At 47.6% G+C, this 23,766-nt stretch overlaps 1 protein-coding gene across 1 annotated transcript in view; it reads left to right on the forward strand.

Moving 5' to 3' along the window:
- Positions 1-23,048, forward strand: part of PRKCH (protein kinase C eta) — a 116,779-nt gene extending 93,731 nt beyond the window's left edge. Inside the window, exons 11-14 of the mRNA XM_075614839.1 lie at positions 5,926-6,064; positions 6,444-6,632; positions 17,097-17,240; positions 20,092-23,048. Coding sequence (XP_075470954.1) covers positions 5,926-6,064; positions 6,444-6,632; positions 17,097-17,240; positions 20,092-20,268 — 649 coding nt within the window. The 3' untranslated portion in view covers positions 20,269-23,048. The remainder of the gene's footprint in view (positions 1-5,925; positions 6,065-6,443; positions 6,633-17,096; positions 17,241-20,091) is intronic.
- The last annotated feature ends 718 nt before the right edge of the window (positions 23,049-23,766 follow it).

Consider the following 23,766-nt stretch of genomic DNA (forward strand, 5'->3'; position numbering starts at 1 on the left):
GACCACGCCATACAAAGCCTCAGTACCTTCCCAGCGGGCCGAGATGGGGCAGCTACAGAAACCATGCAAAAACACATAAGCCAGATCACCTTTAATTTATTTATTTTTGTTGACATCTTTTCACTTCTGTAGACGCCTTAAAATTAGGACAATTATTCAAGTAAAAGTGACTGGAATAATTTTTTTTTAAAGCTGAACCCTCCTCCCCCTGTTCCCTTCCTTTATGGAGACACTGTAACATGGCAAGCTTTTAGAATGAAGAATTTATAGCCGGGAAAGGGTTAATAGAACTCTGGCTTGTTCCAGTTGTACAAGATGAATGCTATGCTTTCCATGTGGTCAGTTTAACCAGGTAAGAACATGGTACTAGTTTTCAGGTGAGCCCTGCCTTAACATTCCCACATTGCAAGTGTTCATTCCTGAATACTGCTGTGCGTGAGCAGAGAAGGAGAATTCTTTTATTTCCTGCAGGGATATATAACAGCGGGTATATCCAATCTTGTGATATTTGCCGACTCTCTGTGAGTGAGCACAGAGAAAAATAGGATCTGACGCGTCTATTTTCTTGCTATAGTTTTGCAAAGTGCTGCTGTCCGACATACATTTGAGTTTCTCGTGTGAATTAGACCTGCGGGCAGCAGCAAGCTATTTTTATCATTGTTGCATAACAGCCTAATGCTATCATAATCTTTCTCCCAATCCTGCTCTGTTTCACCATCTGTGATGGCGTTCTCTTCATGAATCTAAATCTTATTCCTATCCGGGATTTTGTGGATACATTGGTCCATGCTATAGCACAAAAAAAGTAATTTCTGACACACGTAATCGTCGTGAGATGAGGATCTGTATCAAGATTTTGTACCGTTTGCGCTAGAACAGGGGTGTGCAAACATTCTGTGCTGCGCCCCCCTGCCTGCTCGGCCCCAGTGCTCGCGTCCCCTTACCTAGGAACCGGCATCAAATGACGCTGCGGGATCATGTGACGTGATGTCACGGCGTGGCAATGCGCGAAGCCAAGGTAAGTAAGTTAGAGAGGCCTCGCGTGCCCCCTTGCATTTAATTTAAATGTTTTGGGGAATAGCGCAAAGCCTCTCTAACTGTGCGCCCCCCTCAAAAAAAAATTCATGCCCCCCCAGTTTGCGCACCCCTACTTTGGAACACGAGGACAAAAATGTAATCTGTGTTAGTTTGCTCCAGGAAGTGTATGAAGTTTGGTAATCTTATACATTTGGCTACCAAATGCGATTAATAAGTGATAAATATTGAATATAAACGTGATAAGATAGTGTATATACCCTTCAACTGTGATATCAATGTTAATAATAAATGCAGAAAAATATAGTGATAATAAAAACGATCAACAAAAAACCTTGAGGTATTGAGAGTCTGCTGCTATTTCAATGCAGATGGCTCAGCATCAGGTAGGACTAGTATAGAAAAAAGAACAAACAGCGCACAACTCTCATAGTGTAATAAGTTCAATTATATTATTAGGAAGAGGTGAAAAAATGGTGAGTATCGCACATACATCAATTTTGATGAATAAAAGTACAATACATGTATAGGCGCATGTTACCACAACGGTGCTCTGCTGGTCCCCTCATCGGACCGGCATCAAGATGGTCCACTACCAGGAGATGGATATCCTCAGCGTTCTTCACGATAGCCGGGTACTGCTGTGTACTGCTGAATCTTGGTGTCCACAGTCAAAAGGTCCCGATGGTTCCGCTTTGGGGCCGGTGCCAGTGGTATTAATAATAGCTAGTGGTACTATTAATACCACTAGCACCGGCCCCAAAGCGGAACCATCGGGACCTATTGACAGTGGACACCAAGCAGTACCCGGCTATTGTGAAGAACGCGGAGGATATCCATCTCCTGGTAGTGGACCATCTTGATGCCGGTCAGATGAGGGGACCAGCTGAAATTGATGTACGTGCGATACTCACCTTCTCCTAATAATATAATGGAACTTATTACACTATGAGAGTTGTGCGCTGTTTGTTCTTTTTTTCTACGCTCAGTAAAAGCACTGTAGCCAAAATGCCAATAGTATTTTATGATCAAGTTTAGAACACTTGCAGCTATAAATAATTTCTACTGTTTCTAGTTAAGGCTGGCAACCTTACAATGGCCTTAAATGGTAATGTAGGTTTTTGTTTTGTTTAACTTACCTACTTGATGTTGCTTATTGCCTTTGGCAGAATGCCACTCTGAAACCTGCAGTCACCTTCTGTATTTCTTAGAAGCAGTTTTAAGATTTACTATTATCAAAATGCTAAAAGTCTTTTGTGGGATAGAAATGTTATGTGAATATCATTTGCATTAAAATAGACCAGATTTACCAATCACTGTAGTCTATATAATACCGTTATCTACACCAGGGGAGCGCAATCTTTTTCCCCTGCGCCCCCCCCCCCCCCTGCCGGCTGTCCCCCTCTCCTCGCGCCCGCCCGGCTTACCTTGACTCAGACGTCATGACGTCACGTTGCCATGGCAACCTTTGTACAACGATGGTCATTTCTAATTGTCATATGTCCGGCCCACTGCCATTTTAATTTCTTCACCCTTTATAAAGTGCTCTGTGTAGCACGAAGCATGTTGGTTGGGTAATGCCTTGCCTTTTTTCTAACCATGACCATTAAATCTTTTTATGGATAACACACTTCCCTCCTAATTTTTTGGGATATTTCCGGTTGTGCTCTGCCACTTATTATTTGCACAACTAGTTCCTGCCCTGTAGAAATTACCATTTAGTTTTGTGCCTGAGGCACAAGACGCTGACTCCAGGATTTGAACCAGGCTCCCCCGCTACAAACTCAGTGTCGCTGTTTTCAGCGCCGCTGTTTTCAGTGCCGCTGTTTTCAGCGCCTGAGCCGTCCCTTTAGCCCTTAGAAGTTCTCCAGCAATATTATTTTTTAGGAAGTTCACAAGCAAGAAATAGCATGAATCTAATTATAAAACAAATTGGCTTTTTCTGCTGTGTAGGGGGGGGGGGGGGGGAAGGCAAATTTCACCACATTTGGCAAATCTCACCACATTTGGCAAATCGTATGGGGCTCAACCCTTTGAGTGCTGGAGGGGCCGCTGTACCAGAGTGATCACTCCATCTCGGATGATGGAATGGAAGGAGGTATACTCCTCGTCTCGCGATCTTTCACAAAGACGGTGAAAGATCGTGAGGTGAGGAAGATACCACGTGACACGGAAGTACATTGCAAAAAAAATATATGCTGAACTGCAGATGTGCACCCGGTGCCACGGGGGTGAGAATACTCCTCGGGTCGCCTTCATTCGTAGTCAGTTGTACTTGAAACGCGCATTTTAGCTGCTTTCCATGTGAGTGCGTTGTGCGTGTCTTTGCGTTTTAAGACGTCTTATTAAATAGGATTACGCGATGCTGGCTTTCTCCCCGTCTCTTACATGCCATTGCCGCGTCCAAACACCTCCAGAAGCAAGAAAAATACTTCCTCCCAATAGTATTTTTGGCTGATTTTTCCAACTATTATCACTATATGTGAGATTACACTCTAGTGGGGGCTACTAAGTCTCACAGACTACACTACTTTTGTCGTTCCCGGTTAGGTATTCTGTGTGACTTTGTTGTGTACCTCTCGGGGTGAGAGATACTACCTTGGCTGCAGGGAAAGTTATTTTTCTGTGTGTTCACCTTTTCACAACAGGTTGTGTTGTTCTTTATTTTCCACACCCCTAGTGGCTGGTGTATGGTTTTACCATAGTACATCCAATATTTTATAGATGATATACCTGCACTCAAAACAACTTATGTAAGGAATAAGAGGTGCTGATACTTGTACAAATTTGCCAACGTTTCGATCCAACCCAGCGGATCTTTCTCGAAGTTTACCACTACATACAGTATGGAATCTCCCATCCTCTCTAGCACATACGGTCTTACATGTTCTATGGAAATGTGTCTTGGTCCTTTGTTTAATAGTGGGGGAGTCCGACGGGTCAAACATATTGTACGCCCAATGTTTAAAAGCTTTGCTTCCCAGTGGAAACCAATGCATTGGTGGCCCCTCTGCCATTTATAGCTACTGACCCCTAATGTGAACACCTGATGTTCCTTAATCCCACTGCGCACATTTACTTTTGCACACTGATACATAGAAGTATGTACACAGATTTGCAAATAAACACAGACCCGCACATGGTTATATACTGCTGAAATTGTAAGCCTTTTGCATAGACAAAATGATGTATAAGGCAGTGATTAATCTAAAGTTCCAGATGCTAGACCAAACATATCCACGTAAAAAAAAAAAATATATATATATATATATATATATTTATTTCCATACCATTGAAAATGTATGAAGGACTGTACATGGAATTTGATGGAGCGGGTACATATGGCGCTGAAGATCTTGCTGACCGCTTCCTATGACTGAGACACCCAGATTGGACTCAATGTTGGCAGAATCTGCCACTGCAATCTAGGTTCTCTCACTTACAACAAGTTGCTGCTCTCGTTAGGTCTTTCGCTGTGCTTCCTAACTGCACCAAGTTCATTACTCCAGGTTACACAGCTCAGAAAATACATAGATTGAGGCGCCAATTAAATGTCTCCCTCCTTGAAAGATGCAGTTGGATGCAGAAAATCCTTAATCCTTACAGCGTCCACCACCCCCTGCTTTTAAATGAGTTTCTAGCACCTAAGTAATGGTCCGGATATTGTGGGGAAAAAATCTTGAAAAAGCAATTAAATAAGTCATATTTTCGTCAAGACACAATCTAACGTAGCTGGGGGAAACGTGATCGATTTGAAAAAGTAGAGAATGGTGTGAAATGTGAGAGCAATGTTCCTGGAAGGCTGTTTGTGGACAGAAAAGGAATCCTTTGTGCTCTTGGGAAGTCTGGGCCAAGGTCAGACCTTCCATCCAATCCCTGGGTCTCAGAGGCTGAGCTCTGGTTTTGACGTCTGGGAGTATTGCCCAATATGCCACTGACCACAGACCAGAATACCAAAGACGCTGACTGCAATCCATTATTCAGGATGAGAAATGTCACATAGCTCATTGAGAGCCAGCGTGCCCCTAGCACTGAGGGGTATGACCGCCAAAGACTTGTTACAATTGTATTTATATGGAGTTGTTGGACCAGAGAAAAAGAGAAGGCTGCTTAGGACAGTGTTAATGGTGTGTGTGTGTGTGTGTGTGTGTGTGTGTGTGTGTGTGTGTGTGTGTGTGTGTGTGTGTGTGTGTGTGTGTGTGTGTGTGTGTGTGTGTGTGTGTGTGTGTGTATAAATATATATATGTATATATATATTATCCAAACCCCTGCATATTCACTGTAATGTTCAAATCCTGGTACATTTTAAATGTGTAATTGCTCCAAAAAGTGCCGAATTCTCCGTAAAATACCTTTTATTTATCTTCCTTTTTCGCATTCATCAAAAAATGGGCTTTGTTTTCTCTGAGACAGGAACCTATGCAAATGTACAAAACAATATCTGTATAAAAACAATACTTAAACATTAGGACAGTGGCCAACTCCAGTCTTCGAGGGCCACCAACAGGTCCGGTTTTACGGATATCCCTGCATCAGCTGAAGCAGGGATATCCTTAGAACCGGACCTGTTGGTGGCGCTTGGTGACTGGAGTTGGCCACTCCTGGTCTAGGACATGTCGGAGGCATTTTTGCATTTAATGCAGGGGTCTCTAACTGTCCTCAAGGGCCACAAACAGGCCAGGTTTTATGGATATCTCTGCTTCAGCACAGGTGGCTCAATCAATGACTCAGTTTTGACTGAGCCATGATTGAGCCACCTGTGCTGAAGCAGGGATGTCCATAAAATCTGGCCTGTTGGTGGCCCTTGAGGACTGAGTTTGAGACCCCGGATTTAATGTCTGTTGGACTGTCTTGCTTAACTTGGGGCTTTGCTCATGTTGTTTATTTTAGAGATCTGAAGCTGGACAACGTATTGCTGGACCACGAAGGTCACTGCAAATTGGCCGATTTTGGGATGTGCAAAGAGGGAATCCATGAAGGGTGCACAACGTCCACCTTCTGCGGGACCCCCGATTACATTGCACCAGAGGTATGGCAAAGAAAGGTCATTCTAGTCTCAGGCACGGTCTGCTCTCTACTCTGCGGACTCATTAGGGATTCGAGATCTGCGAATGTCTTTAAAAGGCCTTGGCCAAAATTGCAGTTTTGTCTTAAATTTGTAGATTTCACAACATGTTGGAGAAAGTTCACCATTTTACTCATTTTTGCCAGAATTGAGCAAAAATCGGAGTACATGGCAATATGTAAAGGCCGCATGGTCTGGCAAAAACTGGGGTACAGAGGGATGTATATTACATAAACAGAATGGAACCCCAAATAAGGACAAACAAGCGCTAACAGGCACAGAAGCTAATGAGGGCCCTGATTCGAAGAGCTTACACTCTATATGTGTTTGTCTCCTTGTGGAGATTTTGCAGGAGATGCAGTATGGACCTCTTGTGGACTGGTGGGCCATGGGGGTGCTGCTGTACGAGATGCTGTGTGGCCATGCACCGTTTGAAGCAGAAAACGAGGACGATCTTTTTGAAGCGATCCTGAATGATGAAGTGGTCTACCCCACGTGGCTCTCACAAGATGCAGTGGGGATCCTGCAAGCCGTAAGTCCGTCTTTTTATAGGATCGTGTGCACGGAGCAAGATTCCCGTGCGCAAGTGATGGTGGGAGTTGTATGATTCTGTGCCCCCTGTTGAACACAATGTGAAGCTGGCGCCCCACACCCAGGAAGATTTCTGCTTCATTTACGGCAAATAGTGCGGTTCAGCCCCGGAGGATCTCCCCATCCCAATCCGGTGGGGAAAAGAGGGGGTGGGGGGGGAGCGAGGAGTTTGCTAGGAGGGATTGCACGGTCATCGATTTATAATTCCATCTGCTTCACACATAAGAGACACTTTTCATCACATAAGAGACGATGAGATATCCCGTATCTGGTCTCAAATACACATCTGTCGATATCTAATTTTCATAATCCTCGCTCAGACTTTAAGTCCAATTCTCCCCATTGCCCCAACCTAAGCCCATCCCCGTCTTAAATCGGCTGTGAGATTGACAGTTTTATGACAGGGAAACAAAACATCACATTTCCTTTGAAGCTGACAGAGTCCAGTTGGCTTATGGTAAACGACCTTCTAAACAACTGTCACCTTGAGTGGGCTATCCTGGCTAAAAAACCCTGCTCCCACACTCCCCTCACCCCCCCCCCCCCCCCCCAATTAAGTCCACTTGAAGCTCAGAACCATGGTGGGTCCTGGGCTGTTACAAACCCAGATATACATGTAGTGTATTTTTACTCAGACTGTAGCTCATTAACCCCTCAAGCACCAAAGGGATTAAAATACCTAATATCTCATGATATTATCATGACAGTGACCATTTTAACTTCCAAAGATGTAAACAAAATGTCTCCTCTGAGTAGATCTCCGAGTACTCCTGCAGCAAATAACAGTAACACTAGCGGATACTGATTGAAACTCAGGATTTGTGTTCCTGTCAGCCTGATAACCTGGGGAATCCGTGCTCTGAGGTGTTTGTCCCCTCTGTAGTCTCTGGGGATTTATTCTTGTACCCTTTGCCCTTCTTGCATCCTTTTCCTTACCACCGGAAGTGCTGTGCTGCTTCTCACCGCGCCTCGGGAGCCCTATGTGCTCGGTATGTTTGATTCCATCCTGTTGCTTAGTCTCAGTAATTTCCTGTTGTGAGACATAATGCATTCCCAAAGTCTAATTTTGGACTAAAGATCCTGGACAGTATCGGACCTTGCAAGAGACTCGTACAGTAACTTATAAAATAGATCTGTCTGATCACTTTGCAGCCGATTCAGATCTGCATCAATCTACTATCACAGGAGTGGCCAACGCCAGTCCTCAAGAGCCACCAACAGGTTAGGTTTTGATGATATCCCTGCTTCAGCAAAGGTGACTCAATCAGTCCCTGCTTTAGCACAGGTGGCTCAGTCAATAACTGTGCCACTGACTGAGCCACCTGTGCTGAAGCAGAGATATCCATCACTGACAGTTTCATGTTCTTCTGTTCGCGAGTATGAGAACATCAGTCTTTGCTGGTTTTGTGTTGGCCAAATTGCAGAATCATAGGAACTATAATTCTGTTGACATGGATTTCCCGGCTTGGACTTGCATCTTTTGTGAAGTTATCCATGTCTGTAATAAAATAATAATTTTCTATGTTGCAAATTTGTCTTTGAAAAAAAACAAACTATCGTTACATCTGCCATCAATTTAATAAAAATACTTTTCACATTAAAAATAGAAACACATTGCATTATGCATCAGGCAACGGACTCCGACCATTTCCTGCAGGAACGCTGTATGGAAAGTGAGCCTGACGGATCGTTTCATGCTTCAAGGAATGCGAGATTTAATGCCATGTCTGCATGGAAACACAAACCAAGGTGCCCTGTGAGTTCATCTCATTCACGTCTGCCTGGATCCATTTTTGTTTCTCTTGGCGGGGCTCCGGTATCATTAATTCCACCACGAATCTCTGAATAAGGGATCTGTTACAGCATCAGCAGGTGGAGGCTGGAGAGAGAGAGCACACGACACATTTAAAAGCGATTCCCGAAATTAAACAGAGCAACTGTTTAAATTACCAGGTTATTTAATCCTAGAATAAAAAAATGTAGCTTTACTGTAGGTGAAGGCCAAAAATCAACTTAGCATCATTTTTATACTTATACACTAAATAAGTCACAGTACTTCCCGGCCCTAGATATTAGCGCAATAAATGACTCGCCATTGCTTTTGATTGAACCATGTCATTTATTAATTGTTTCTCTAATGCAATGTTACATTGTGATCAAAATAAAAAAAGTGCAAAGATAATTGTTTTGTTCCATTTTCGGCTTGCATTTGTGTCCAATGCAAAAGAGCTTCCTGCACGTGACGCAGATTGTTACCCAGAGCCGCTTACGCCACTTCAGACTTTGCGGATTGCTTGGACACAAATAAAACAGAGGTGCAATTTGATGCATCTCATTACAACCCCTGCATCATGTAACTCCCACATCCCTCCCAGCAAGCTCAAACCCCTGCATCATGTAACTCCCACATCCCTCCCAGCAAGCTCAAACCCCTGCATCATGTAACTCCCACATCCCTCCCAGCAAGCTCAAACCCCTGCATCATGTAACTCCCACATCACTCCCAGCAAGCTCAAACCCCTGCATCATGTAACTCCCACATTCCCAGCCAGCTCAAACCCTGCATCATGTAACTCCCACATCCCTCCCAGCAAGCTCAAACCCTGCATCATGTAACTCCCACATCCCTCCCAGCAAGCTCAAACCCCTGCATCATGTAACTCCCACATCACTCCCAGCAAGCTCAAACCCCTGCATCATGTAACTCCCACATTCCCAGCAAGCTCAAACCCCTGCATCATGTAACTCCCACATTCCCAGCAAGCTCAAACCCCTGCATCATGTAACTCCCACATCACTCCCAGCAAGCTCAAACCCCTGCATCATGTAACTCCCACATTCCCAGCAAGCTCAAACCCCTGCATCATGTAACTCCCACATTCCCAGCAAGCTCAAACCCCTGCATCATGTAACTCCCACATCACTCCCAGCAAGCTCAAACCCTGCATCATGTAACTCCCACATTCCCAGCAAGCTCAAACCCCTGCATCATGTAACTCCCACATCCCTCCCAGCAAGCTCAAACCCCTGCATCATGTAACTCCCACATCCCTCCCAGCAAGCTCAAACCCCTGCATCGTGTAACTCCCACATCCCTCCCAGCAAGCTCAAACCCCTGCATCATGTAACTCCCACATCCCTCCCAGCAAGCTCAAACCCCTGCATCATGTAACTCCCACATCCCTCCCAGCAAGCTCAAACCCCTGCATCATGTAACTCCCACATCCCTCCCAGCAAGCTCAAACCCCTGCATCATGTAACTCCCACATCCCTCCCAGCAAGCTCAAACCCCTGCATCATGTAACTCCCACATCCCTCCCAGCAAGCTCAAACCCCTGCATCATGTAACTCCCACATCACTCCCAGCAAGCTCAAACCCCTGCATCATGTAACTCCCACATCCCTCCCAGCAAGCTCAAACCCCTGCATCATGTAACTCCCACATCCCTCCCAGCAAGCTCAAACCCCTGCATCATGTAACTCCCACATCCCTCCCAGCAAGCTCAAACCCCTGCATCATGTAACTCCCACATCCCTCCCAGCAAGCTCAAACCCCTGCATCATGTAACTCCCACATCCCTCCCAGCAAGCTCAAACCCCTGCATCATGTAACTCCCACATCACTCCCAGCAAGCTCAAACCCCTGCATCATGTAACCCCCACATCACTCCCAGCAAGCTCAAACCCCTGCATCATGTAACTCCCACATCCCTCCCAGCAAGCTCAAACCCCTGCATCATGTAACTCCCACATCCCTCCCAGCAAGCTCAAACCCCTGCATCATGTAACTCCCACATCCCTCCCAGCAAGCTCAAACCCCTGCATCATGTAACTCCCACATCCCTCCCAGCAAGCTCAAACCCCTGCATCATGTAACCCCCACATCACTCCCAGCAAGCTCAAACCCCTGCATCATGTAACTCCCACATCCCTCCCAGCAAGCTCAAACCCCTGCATCATGTAACTCCCACATTCCCAGCAAGCTCAAACCCCTGCATCATGTAACTCCCACATCCCTCCCAGCAAGCTCAAACCCCTGCATCATGTAACTCCCACATCCCTCCCAGCAAGCTCAAACCCCTGCATCATGTAACTCCCACATCCCTCCCAGCAAGCTCAAACCCCTGCATCATGTAACTCCCACATTCCCAGCAAGCTCAAACCCCTGCATCATGTAACTCCCACATCCCTCCCAGCAAGCTCAAACCCCTGCATCATGTAACTCCCACATCCCTCCCAGCAAGCTCAAACCCATGCATCGTGTAACTCCCACATCCCTCCCAGCAAGCTTAAACCCCTGCATCGTGTAACTCCCACATCCCTCCCAGCAAGCTCAAACCCCTGCATCATGTAACTCCCACATCCCTCCCAGCAAGCTCAAACCCTTGCATCATGTAACTCCCTCATTCCCAGCAAGCTCAAACCCCTGCATCATGTAACTCCCACATCACTCCCAGCAAGCTCAAACCCCTGCATCATGTAACTCCCACATCCCTCCCAGCAAGCTCAAACCCCTGCATCATGTAACTCCCACATCACTCCCAGCAAGCTCAAACCCCTGCATCATGTAACTCCCACATCACTCCCAGCAAGCTCAAACCCCTGCATCATGTAACTCCCACATCACTCCCAGCAAGCTCAAACCCCTGCATCATGTAACTCCCACATCCCTCCCAGCAAGCTCAAACCCCTGCATCATGTAACTCCCACATCACTCCCAGCAAGCTCAAACCCCTGCATCATGTAACCCCCACATCACTCCCAGCAAGCTCAAACCCCTGCATCATGTAACTCCCACATCACTCCCAGCAAGCTCAAACCCCTGCATCATGTAACTCCCACATCACTCCCAGCAAGCTCAAACCCCTGCATCATGTAACTCCCACATCACTCCCAGCAAGCTCAAACCCCTGCATCATGTAACTCCCACATCACTCCCAGCAAGCTCAAACCCCTGCATCATGTAACTCCCACATCCCTCCCAGCAAGCTCAAACCCCTGCATCATGTAACTCCCACATCCCTCCCAGCAAGCTCAAACCCTGCATCATGTAACTCCCACATCCCTCCCAGCAAGCTCAAACCCCTGCATCATGTAACTCCCACATCCCTCCCAGCAAGCTCAAACCCCTGCATCATGTAACTCCCACATCCCTCCCAGCAAGCTCAAACCCCTGCATCATGTAACTCCCACATCCCTCCCAGCAAGCTCAAACCCCTGCATCATGTAACTCCCACATCACTCCCAGCAAGCTCAAACCCCTGCATCATGTAACTCCCACATCCCTCCCAGCAAGCTCAAACCCCTGCATCATGTAACTCCCACATCACTCCCAGCAAGCTCAAACCCCTGCATCATGTAACTCCCACATCCCTCCCAGCAAGCTCAAACCCCTGCATCATGTAACTCCCACATCCCTCCCAGCAAGCTCAAACCCCTGCATCATGTAACTCCCACATCACTCCCAGCAAGCTCAAACCCCTGCATCATGTAACTCCCACATCACTCCCAGCAAGCTCAAACCCCTGCATCATGTAACTCCCACATCCCTCCCAGCAAGCTCAAACCCCTGCATCATGTAACTCCCACACTCCCAGCAAGCTCAAACCCCTGCATCATGTAACTCCCACATCACTCCCAGCAAGCTCAAACCCCTGCATCATGTAACTCCCACATCACTCCCAGCAAGCTCAAACCCCTGCATCATGTAACTCCCACATCCCTCCCAGCAAGCTCAAACCCCTGCATCATGTAACTCCCACATCCCTCCCAGCAAGCTCAAACCCCTGCATCATGTAACTCCCACATCCCTCCCAGCAAGCTCAAACCCCTGCATCATGTAACTCCCACATCCCTCCCAGCAAGCTCAAACCCCTGCATCATGTAACTCCCACATTCCCAGCAAGCTCAAACCCCTGCATCATGTAACTCCCACATCCCTCCCAGCAAGCTCAAACCCCTGCATCATGTAACTCCCACATCACTCCCAGCAAGCTCAAACCCCTGCATCATGTAACTCCCACATCACTCCCAGCAAGCTCAAACCCCTGCATCATGTAACTCCCACATCCCTCCCAGCAAGCTCAAACCCCTGCATCATGTAACTCCCACATCACTCCCAGCAAGCTCAAACCCCTGCATCATGTAACTCCCACATTCCCAGCAAGCTGAAACCCCTGCATCATGTAACTCCCACATCACTCTCAGCAAGCTCAAACCCCTGCATCATGTAACTCCCACATCCCTCCCAGCAAGCTCAAACCCCTGCATCATGTAACTCCCACATCACTCCCAGCAAGCTCAAACCCCTGCATCATGTAACTCCCACATTCCCAGCAAGCTCAAACCGCTGCATCATGTAACTCCCACATCACTCCCAGCAAGCTCAAACCGCTGCATCATGTAACCCCCACATCACTCCCAGCAAGCTCAAACCCTGCATCATGTAACTCCCACATCACTCCCAGCAAGCTCAAACCCTGCATCATGTAACCCCCACATCACTCCCAGCAAGCTCAAACCCCTGCATCATGTAACTCCCACATCACTCCCAGCAAGCTCAAACCCCTGCATCATGTAACTCCCACATCACTCCCAGCAAGCTCAAACCCCTGCATCATGTAACTCCCACATCACTCCCAGCAAGCTGAAAACCCTGCATCATGTAACTCCCACATCACTCCCAGCAAGCTCAAACCCCTGCATCATGTAACTCTCACATCACTCCCAGCAAGCTCAAACCCCTGCATCATGTAACTCCCACATCACTCCCAGCAAGCTCAAACCCCTGCATCATGTAACTCCCACATCCCTCCCAGCAAGCTCAAACCCCTGCATCATGTAACTCCCACATCCCTCCCAGCAAGCTCAAACCCCTGCATCATGTAACTCCCACATCCCTCCCAGCAAGCTCAAACCCCTGCATCATGTAACTCCCACATCACTCCCAGCAAGCTCAAACCCCTGCATCATGTAACTCCCACATCCCTCCCAGCAAGCTCAAACCCCTGCATCATGTAACCCCCACATCACTCCCAGCAAGCTCAAACCCCTGCATCATGTAACTCTCACATCACTCCCAGCAAGCTCAAACCCCTGCATCATGTAACTCCTCCTTAAAACAATCCCCAAATCACAAGCAGACGCACCTTTGGGTACAAAATTGGAACAACAGTCTCAATGCTTTGACGTTTAGAGACGAACGATGCGTCACTTTGCGTCAATTTTGCCCCGAATGTGCCGTGCTACATACAGCACGTCATCCCTGTGATCTTATTTATTGCATTCAGATTCAAGCCATGGACTTTCCTCTTATTTGGTTAAATGTACTTTAAAATTGCCAAGTCACCCAAAGGAAGAGGCGCTGGTTTTACTGCTATGGACACTGTGCTAGCAATTTCCTTTGCAGCTGAATCAACCGAATGTCGTGGTCAAATATTATAAATGTTGATTGGCAACAGTGGAAACATTCAATATATATATATATACAGTGCTTGACAAATCACCCACAAATCTACTCGCCGAACCAAATAATCTACTCGCCACCTAGTCCCGCCCCAACCCCGCCTCTAGTCCCGCCCCCAACCCCACCTCTAATCCCGCCTCAGCCCCGCATTTAAAAAAAAATTGAATAAATTCCTAGTAAGAACATTCGTTTTTGACATAAGTTTATTTATTGTATTACATTATACTACAATTAGTCATTGGTGTGTGTGTGTGTGTGTGTGTGTGTGTGTGTGTGGTATGGGAGAGAGAGAGATATGGGAGAGAAAAAAAGCCAGATGTGAATGACTAGTTTCCTGCATTCCTTAACTAGTGCCTGGATGCCCCCGCTTCACAATATTTAAAGCAGCAATCCCATCTGGGATCTTACCTGATCCGCAGACCCTCAATGTCCAGGTACCCTCATTCCCGCAATGTTATACATTGGAGGGGGAGGTGTTCCCTACCTGTCTTCTGGGTTAGGGGGGATTCCGATGTCTCCCATGTGAAGCTTGAGTCAGATCTAGAAGAAAGCAGTATAGGTTATTTCGGTGTAGTATAGGGCAGTTAAGATATACAGGGTAAATAAGATATCCAGATCCAGATTGTGAGACAGAGAGAGATGGAGAGAGAGGGTGAGAGAGACGGAGAGAGAGGGTGAGAGAGACGGAGAGAGAGGGTGAGAGAGACAGAGAGAGAAGGTGAGAGAGACGGAGAGAGAAGGTGAGAGAGACGGAGAGAGGGTGAGAGAGACGGAGAGAGGATGAGAGAGACAGAGAGAGCGTGAGAGAGACGGAGAGAGTGTGAGAGAGACGGAGAGAGGTTGAGAGAGACAGAGAGAGGGTGAGAGAGATGGAGAGAGGGTGAGAGAGACGGACAGAGGGCGATAGACGGAGAGAGGGCGATAGACGGAGAGAGGGCAAGAGAGACGGAGAGAGGGCGAGAGAGACGGAGAGAGGGCGAGAGAAATGGAGAGAGGGCAAGAGAGACGGAGAGAGGGCGAGAGAGAGGGCGAGAGAGACAGAGAGAGGGTGAGAGACGGAGAGAGGGCGAGAGAGACGGAGAGAGGGTGAGAGACAGAGAGAGGGTATCTGATGGGGTGACTGGATGGGGTGATTGAGGGTGGAATGAGGGTGTGGGGTGACTGGGTGGGGTGATTGGGGTGTGGAATGATTGGGGGGTGATGGGGTGGGGTGATTGGGGGGGTGGGGTGATGGGGTGTCTGACTGGGTGGGAATTACTGACTGTCTGACTGGGTGGGGTGACTGGGCAGGGGGTGGGATGACTGACTATGACTGACTTTTGACTGACTGGGTGGGGGGGGTGACTGACTGGGTGGGGGGGTGACTGACTGACTGTGTGGGGGGGTGACTTACTGGGTGGGGGGGGTGACTGGGTAGGGGGGTACCTCTGGTGTCGTACACGTTCTCTCGCTCTCATACACACACACACATACACACTCTCTCATATAGATACACACACTCTCATACCCATACACACTCTCTCTCTCTCTCTCTCATACCCCTCTCTCTCTCTCTCTCTCTCTCTCTCTCTCTCTCTCCCATACCTCTCTCTCTCTCCCATACCACACACACACACAGAGCACCGGAGGGAGTGGAGAGACATCCGAGCCGCGCGAGCACCGGAGGGAGGGGAGTGACACCTGAGCCGCGCGGGCAGCGGAGGGAGGGGGGAGAGACACCCAAGCCGTGAGGGCACCGGAGGGAGGGGGGAGAGACACATGAGCCACGCGGGCACCGGAGGGAGGGGGGGAGACACCCGAGCCGCGTGGGCAGCGGGAGCACCGGAGGGAGGGGGGAGTGACACCAGAGCCGCGCGGGCAGCGGAGGGAGGGGGGAGAGACACCCGAGCCGTGAGGGCACCGGAGGGAGGGGGGAGAGACACACGAGCCGCGCGGGCACCGGAGGGAGGGGGGAGACACCCGAGCCGCGTGGGCAGCGGGAGCACCGGAGGGAGGGGGGAGTGACACCCGAGCCGTGAGGGCACCGGAGGGAGGGGGGAGACACCCGAGCCGCGTGGGCAGCGGGAGCACCGGAGGGAGGGGGGAGAGACACACGAGCCGCGTGGGCACCGGAGGGAGGGGGGGAGACACCTGAGCCACGTGGGCAGCGGGAGCACCAGAGGGGGGGGGAGAGACACACGAGCCGCCCGGGCACCGGAGGGAGGGGGGAGTGACACCCGAGCTGCATGGGCAGCGGGAGCACCGGAGGGAGGGGGGAGACACCTGAGCCATGCGGGCAGTGGGAGCACAGGAGGGAGAGACACCCGAGCCGCGTGGGCAGCGGGAAGGTAGGGGGGAAGGGGGGAGAAACACCAGTACAGTACAGTATATATAAATATTTATTACAGTGCATTAAATTCCCCCCCACCTCAAGGATCTGTCCACAATCCTCTCCATGACCGGATCAGTGCAGGTCTTGTAAGCAGGAAGTGACACAATTATACAGGAGGATATATAGGAGGAGGAGCAGCAGAAGCACGCGCGTGCGCACACCCAAACCCCCCCCCTCCCATTACTTACCCGTGCAGAGAAGGAAGGGCGGTTTGAAGTCCTGGCAACTCCAAGCCACGTCACAGCCAGAGGGATTTTTTTTTTTTCGAGCAGGGGATTTTGTTTTTGCAGACCAAGAGAAAAGCTACTGGCCACGAGCCAGTATCCGATCGCAGCTGGCGAGTTGGCGACCGGGTTTGTCGAGCACTGTATATATATATATAATATGAATATTCTCCTCTATATTCTAGTCGGATCACAACAACGTAGAACCGGTACAAATGTTTTCGAGCGTCATCAGTGATATGATCAGCTCATTAAAAGAAGAAACACAGGATAATTGTCTTTCTTTAACTATGAAGCCTGTATATTTGCAGATAGTGATGAATGCTTCTTATCTCCACTTGTTAGTTTATGAAGAAGAAACCCAGCAAGCGTTTAGGAAGCCTGGCGCTGGGAGGCGCGAAAGCCATCCTGTGGCACCCGTTCTTTAAAGCCATTGACTGGGATCGATTGAACAAGAAAGACATTGAGCCGCCCTTTAGACCCAGGATTGTAAGTACATGTTCAGCCTGTCCTGGGTACACCGTTTATATTGGATTACAGTCATTTCCAATCTGATTCCGTCCAGTTGTGTTGCAGACCGGACACACTAATTCTATGCAGGGTAAAAAAAAGGGGCAAAAACTCTTTATTATATAAGGCGTAGTAAATAATAATGTTCTTTCATATAGCGCTTTTCTCCCAATGGGACACAAAGCGCATCACAATTGCAGTATAGTGCGCGGTACGCAGCACGTAGGTTTGTTAATGACACAGTCCCTGCTCCGTAGATCTTACAACCTGTTTTTGGTGACTGAGGCACAGGGAGATAAAGTGACTTGCCCAAGGTCACAAGGAGCTGTCCCCTGATCCAAACTCAGCGTTATTGTTTACAGAGGCAGTGTCTTTACTCACTGAGCCACACACAGGTAATTCTATATCTGCTGAAAGCCCATGGGGCCACTTTTCAAAAATATAATACGGGCTTTAAAATACGTGGTCATTCACATGTCTTGCACCAGTTCCCCCAATTCTGCACAAGGGCCTCCAACAGAACACCCTTATCAAAGCCTCTTGATTGCAAAAAAACAGTGCAAAATAATTGTACCAGATTCATCAATTGGGGAGAAAAGTGGAAGATTCCGCTGCTTTCCAAGGGATTTCTTTTCTTAAAAAATAAGTGTATGGTTTCTGCCCCAGTTTTGCAACCAAGAAACTTTGAACAATGTATTTAATTATTTATAAAATGTGTCACCAGGAAGTAATAGATGGAGAGTTACCGCTCGTTTTCACGTATGTCCTGGGCACATGGCTTTGATAAGTGTGTTATGTTGGAGACCCTTGTACAGGATTGGGGAACTGGGGCAAGACATACGGAGGACCAAGTATTTTAAAGGCCTTATTCTATATCTGTGGTGGCCCCATGGGCTTTCAGCAGATATAGAATTACCCAAGTCTTCGCTGCACCTTCTATTAGAAAAGGGTTTTGTCACTTGGTTTCCCTAGCATTGAATTATTGTGTCCGGTCTCAAATGCAGGAAGATTTTAGCTGTGGGTATACTGACTGCACCGAATGTCACTTTTTAGCTTCCGTCCTACTTTAAATGGAATTTCTTTGACGCTTTATCTTGTCGAGTTAAGGAACCTCAGTGAGTTCTGTGAATGCTTAATTAGCGTTTGTAAAAACTAGCCGTGCTTTGCCTGAGAACAAGAAGTTCTGAACTTCTTAACGGGACATAGCAGTTTGAACCTCATTTTAAAATGGAGCATACATTGTTTACATTCTAAAATCGCAGAGGCCTTTTTTAAATCTGCTGTCTTACAAAAAGAAAGTGGAATTCAAGTTTGTATATAAGAAAGCCGAAGCACTGCAGGTTTAGAAATATATATATATATATATATATATATATATATATATATATATATATATATATATATATATATATATATATATATATATACATACATATACAAAAAGCAGCAGCCAGCACTCCAAGCAACAAATGTAAAATCAAGGTGCATGCTCCATAGAAATCAATATAGAAACCCTGTCTTCCCATAAGAGAAGGCACAAAAGCAGCTTTGAGCACAGCCAGGGTATGCACCTTAACCCTGGCTGTGCTCAAAGCTGTGACCATGCAGCAAGCTTAAGCCTATAGGGAACCATGTTAAAAATGGTTATTGAGGCAAAAAGTGACACTGTGTGCTCATTTGCATGTCATTTCCCAGAATCCCTTGCTGCAGTGGAAGTGCTGTATGCTGGGTGATAATGGGGAAAGGTGGGGTTGCAGACCTGCCTAAGACATGCAGATGAGCATACAGTTGTGTGTGTGTGTGTGTGTGTGTGTGTGTGTGTGTGTGTGTGTGTGTGTGTGTGTGTGTGTGTGTGTGTGTGTGTGTGTGTGTGTGTGTGTGTGTGTGTGTGTGTATTTTTTTTTATTATTATTTTTTTACTTAAAGGTAGTGGTTCTGCAAACTTCCTGTACCATTGTATTTTGACCACTATACATAAACTAAATGTTTTATTGTTTTATTGCACTCAATCATGCTCAGGGACACTCCCCCAGTTCAGAAAATCTTTCAACGAAAATGTAAAACGGGAAGGGAGAGTTGCTTTAAGGTGGAAATCCGAGCGGGGGATTTTGAAAATATTATTTTGTCATTTTCTTTACACATAGGACTGAAGCAGGGGTGCTGAGGATCTGAACCCTATTAATTTCAGCTCCAAGGACCCCCTGTTTTCGGAGATGCTTCCGTAGGGGGCGCCGGTAGCAGCTCCGCTCGGCTAGCAGGGACCTCGTGATGGCGGAGTTTCATAGCTCCCGCGCTCTGCGGGCCAATAGGAAGCAGTGACATCATCCGGAGCGGCTTCCTATTGGCCCCACGTAATGCGGGAGCTTTAAAAAGCAGAGATACCGGCGCCCCTTACAAAGGTAAGTATCTCCGGAAGCAAGGGGCCCCCTGCAGCTGAAATTAATGGGGTTCAGCTCTGGAGACCGCCTGCTTGGATTACTCCGTTAACCCTTTGAGTGCCTAAAGGGCCGCGGCACCAGAGTGCCATAGCCTCTCCAGCACTTTGCAATCAAATGACCCTTCCTCAGGCGCGATCCCCCACAAGAACGAGTAATTAGAATAGCTACCAGGTCACACGGCCCCTGGAGAGTCAAACCTCGTGACAACGTTGTAGCGATGTCAAACTGCATCCAAAGGGTTAAACTGACGCTGCTGCTGCAGCCAGCATGACTCATACGATCTTCGGTCTCGCAATCGTGTGTTTCAATAATAACAATTGTGCAAGAATAGACCAACGTGGTGTGAATTGTGACTCTTCCGTGTGTTTTTTTTTTTTTCTCTTCTGTTACAGAAATCAAAAGAGGACGTAAGCAATTTTGATCCAGAGTTTATCAAAGAAGATGCAATATTAACCCTGATCGATGAAAGACTCCTCCCAATGATTAACCAGGATGAGTTCAGGAACTTTTCGTACACAGCTTCCGAACTTCAGAACATTTTACCAGACGGGGATGCCAGATTTCAGTAATGAGAGCAGATATCCAGGGAGTTTCATTCCCAAGAACAAGCAACGACGGCCTCACTTGAAGAAAACATTCGCTAATGTGTCTTTGTTGATATAGTGCATTACCGCACACAGAAGATTTAAATATTTATAGCACTGGTACTGTATCTCCATGCCCAGAATCTCAACATCTCCAGTTGAAGCGCTGAAGGATGTTGGAGGAGCTGGGATCCCGTGTGAGACATGAAATAGCACTTTTGTGTATGGTGGAGGGGTTTTTAACAATTTGTACCCACCATCATTTTATTCTTTGGCTTCTAGGAGCCAAATTCAGGAAGGAACAAATGACTGTGTGTATTGCTGGCTTTGCATTACCATAGGCTTAACTGTATTCATGCAGCAGGACAGTCCGTAGGAAGTGAAGCCTGAATGACCACACTCCATATGCTGTTACAAGTTGGCATTCACTATCTGGAGGTCTGTCCACACGATGGTGGGGGACCAGGCATGAAATTTGTGTTTTTGGTCTTTTCTTAGCGCAGCCAAAAAAAATTGGTTGCTTTTAAATATACCTTTTCACTCCTTGCAGGTCACTATGGGGTCATACTGCAGCCTGGTAGTAAGCAAATACCTGAGTACAAAGTAAGAGGAAGTACAATCCAGAGTTAGAGCAGTGCTGGTTTGTACAGTAGATTACAGGTAAGATAACATCCCACACAAGCAAGATACAATGATGAAACATTCAGGTCCATTTCACCACATTAGAGGGGAGTTTGCCTGTCTCAAGACCAGCTGGTTGGTGCACACAGACCTGTGCTTCATGGTCCTATTGTGGCTGCATTCGGCTACGCTTCTAGCGACGGCGATGTCAGGCTGCGGTCGCTGGAAAAATCTAATTGAGGTGACTTCTAGCGATCGTGACCAAGCCGTCGCGCTGCGCTTACTATAAGCACGCGCGACGGCGGCAATGCATTGTTTTGACACAGTGTCGCCGGCACTATAAGCACAGCCTTAGGCTAAGGCCCCGGTCACGCGCTTTTGGCTACGCGTTCAGCCGATTCCCCGGTCTGCAGCTCACTGCAGGAGCAGAGACCGGGGGGGGGGGGGCGTAGCGGAGGAGTGAGGGGGCGCGGCCATGACGTCACCCGGCAGGTTCGCCCTCATTGGCTGAACCGCCGGGGGGCGTGCCTAATCGCTCGACGCGAGTCCTGCTCTCAATTCTATTGAGAGCAGGAGTAGCTCTCGCGAGAGCGCTGCGGCCCCCCCTCGCAGCGGGCCCGGCGCCATTGCGGGGAGGGCTCTCGTGCACGCAGCGTCCGCCACAGCGGACGCTGTAGTAGGCAGCGGGGGCAAGGCCTTAGAGAGACAATCCGAGCGGCATAAACAAAATAAATCCTTTTGTTTTTTTAATATATGCAGCCTTTGATTACTTTTATTGAAAATTAATTACCTACGCTGCCGATCGATTGGTTCTCCTGTGATCAGTCAGCAAAGATCCTGCTTCCCAGGGTTCACTAAATGGCCGCCTTTCAGTTTCAAATCGATCCTTCAGTCACTGTAACTCAGTAGCTACAATGTATCCTGATATTACTACGGTAACATTATCTACAGTTAGCTTGCAGCTCAAACTGCTGGGAACATTGGCAGCAAATTATCCCAAACAGGAAAGGGTTACAAAGATCTTGCACTGCTGGGGGAGGTGGGTTAAAGCCTGCAATAGAAATCAAAGGATGCTCGGTATATTAAAACTCATTAAAAATGGCATTAAGAGTTGAATGTTAAAATAAAAAGTAAGTATTATTTAATACTGTACTACAGAACTGATTTATTAAAAAAAAAACACGTATATATTGCTTGGATTGCTCCTTTAATGGATGATGATTTCAAGTTCCCAGGGTCCTTGGCGGCAACCAGCCCCGAGGCGCAGGTAGATGACGGAGACTTCTCCTAGGTGGGAGCAGGTTGCGTGCTTGTGTTAGACTCGGACAAGTTGCAAAATATAGGGCACAGCAGAAAGCACATCCCCCCGGTGTCTGCTCTTCCCTTGGCTCCTCAGATCTCTGTCCAGGGGTTAATATTTTGTGTAAGAGTCCCCCCACAAAGTTAGCCCTTTGCTGCTACTAGGGGCCAGCGAGGCATTGCATAGCTATGTATGTGTGGGCTCCCTGGCAAACCGATAACCAGTAGAATCCAACCAGAACAAATTACCAGGCAAAACAAAGTGTGTGAAGACCTTAACTGCATACTGTGACATGGCTTTATATTCTCATTTCTTAATGCTTCTTTGTTTGCATTCCTCACTTTTTGTTGATCATCAGGAAGAGGGTGTTTTATGATACCCAAGTTATACTATAGCACAGGGGGGCTCAACTCCCATCCTCAAGTCCCGTCCCCCCAACAGGTCAGGTTTTCAGGATATCCCAGCTTCAGCACAGGTGGCTCAATCAGAGGCTCAGTCTTTGACTGAGCCTCTGATTGAGCCACCTGTGCTGAAGCTGGGATATTCTGAAAACCTGACCTGTTGGGCTTGCGGACTGGAGTTGAGCACTCCTGCTATAGCACATAATGTATGACCATTACCAATCTGTACATAAGTCACTGTTATAAGCTACAAAGTTTTTTTTTATAACTATATGCATTTTTCCATTAATTTGCTACTGTATGTAACAATAAGATTACAAATGCAATCAATGGGGGGAGGGGATATCCCATATAATAGACCCCATCATGAAGTGTACAAATATTTTTAAATGATCTTGTATTCAAACAGTTTTGAGTTTTAGAAATATATATTTATAAAAACATGTTCATGGATTCAAAATGATTTTTTTTTTTAATCAGTCCTAAAGGGATTTATTTAAAGAAGCGGTACGGGTTAAAAACAGAATTAATTTAAAGGACCAGGTCCCCCTTTCTATTTACATGGGGTGGAAGTAGGGGGTCCCCCTGAACTGAACCACGTTGTTTCAGCTCTGGGGTCCCCCTGGCTCTTGAGATACTTACCAGCAAAGCATACCAGGATCCAGAGCGCCGATACGACCAGGATCCAGAGCGCCGATACGACCAGGATCCAGAGCGCCGATACGACCAGGATCCAGAGCGCCGATACGACCAGGATCCAGAGCGCCGATACGACCAGGATCCAGAGCGCCGATACGACCAGGATCCAGAGCGCCGATACGACCAGGATCCAGAGCGCCGATACGACCAGGATCCAGAGCGCCGATACGACCAGGATCCAGAGCGCCGATACGACCAGGATCCAGAGCGCCGATACGACCAGGATCCAGAGCGCCGATACGACCAGAATTATGTGAAAAGATAAAACACAATATAGTGCAACCCAGTATACACAGATGTAGAAATGTATATACCGATGAGGTATTATCCCACTCACATTTAAAGTGAGTGAGTAAAGCGGTGTGGTGATTAGGAGTAACCAACTGTTATGATCCTCTGGGCGCCCACGTCGGTCATCCAGCAGACCCGGAGGGGAGCGAGGGGGATGGGGAGGAAGGGGTT

The sequence above is a fragment of the Ascaphus truei genome, chromosome 9 (assembly GCF_040206685.1).
Source record: "Ascaphus truei isolate aAscTru1 chromosome 9, aAscTru1.hap1, whole genome shotgun sequence".
In the NCBI taxonomy this organism is placed as follows: domain Eukaryota; kingdom Metazoa; phylum Chordata; class Amphibia; order Anura; family Ascaphidae; genus Ascaphus; species Ascaphus truei.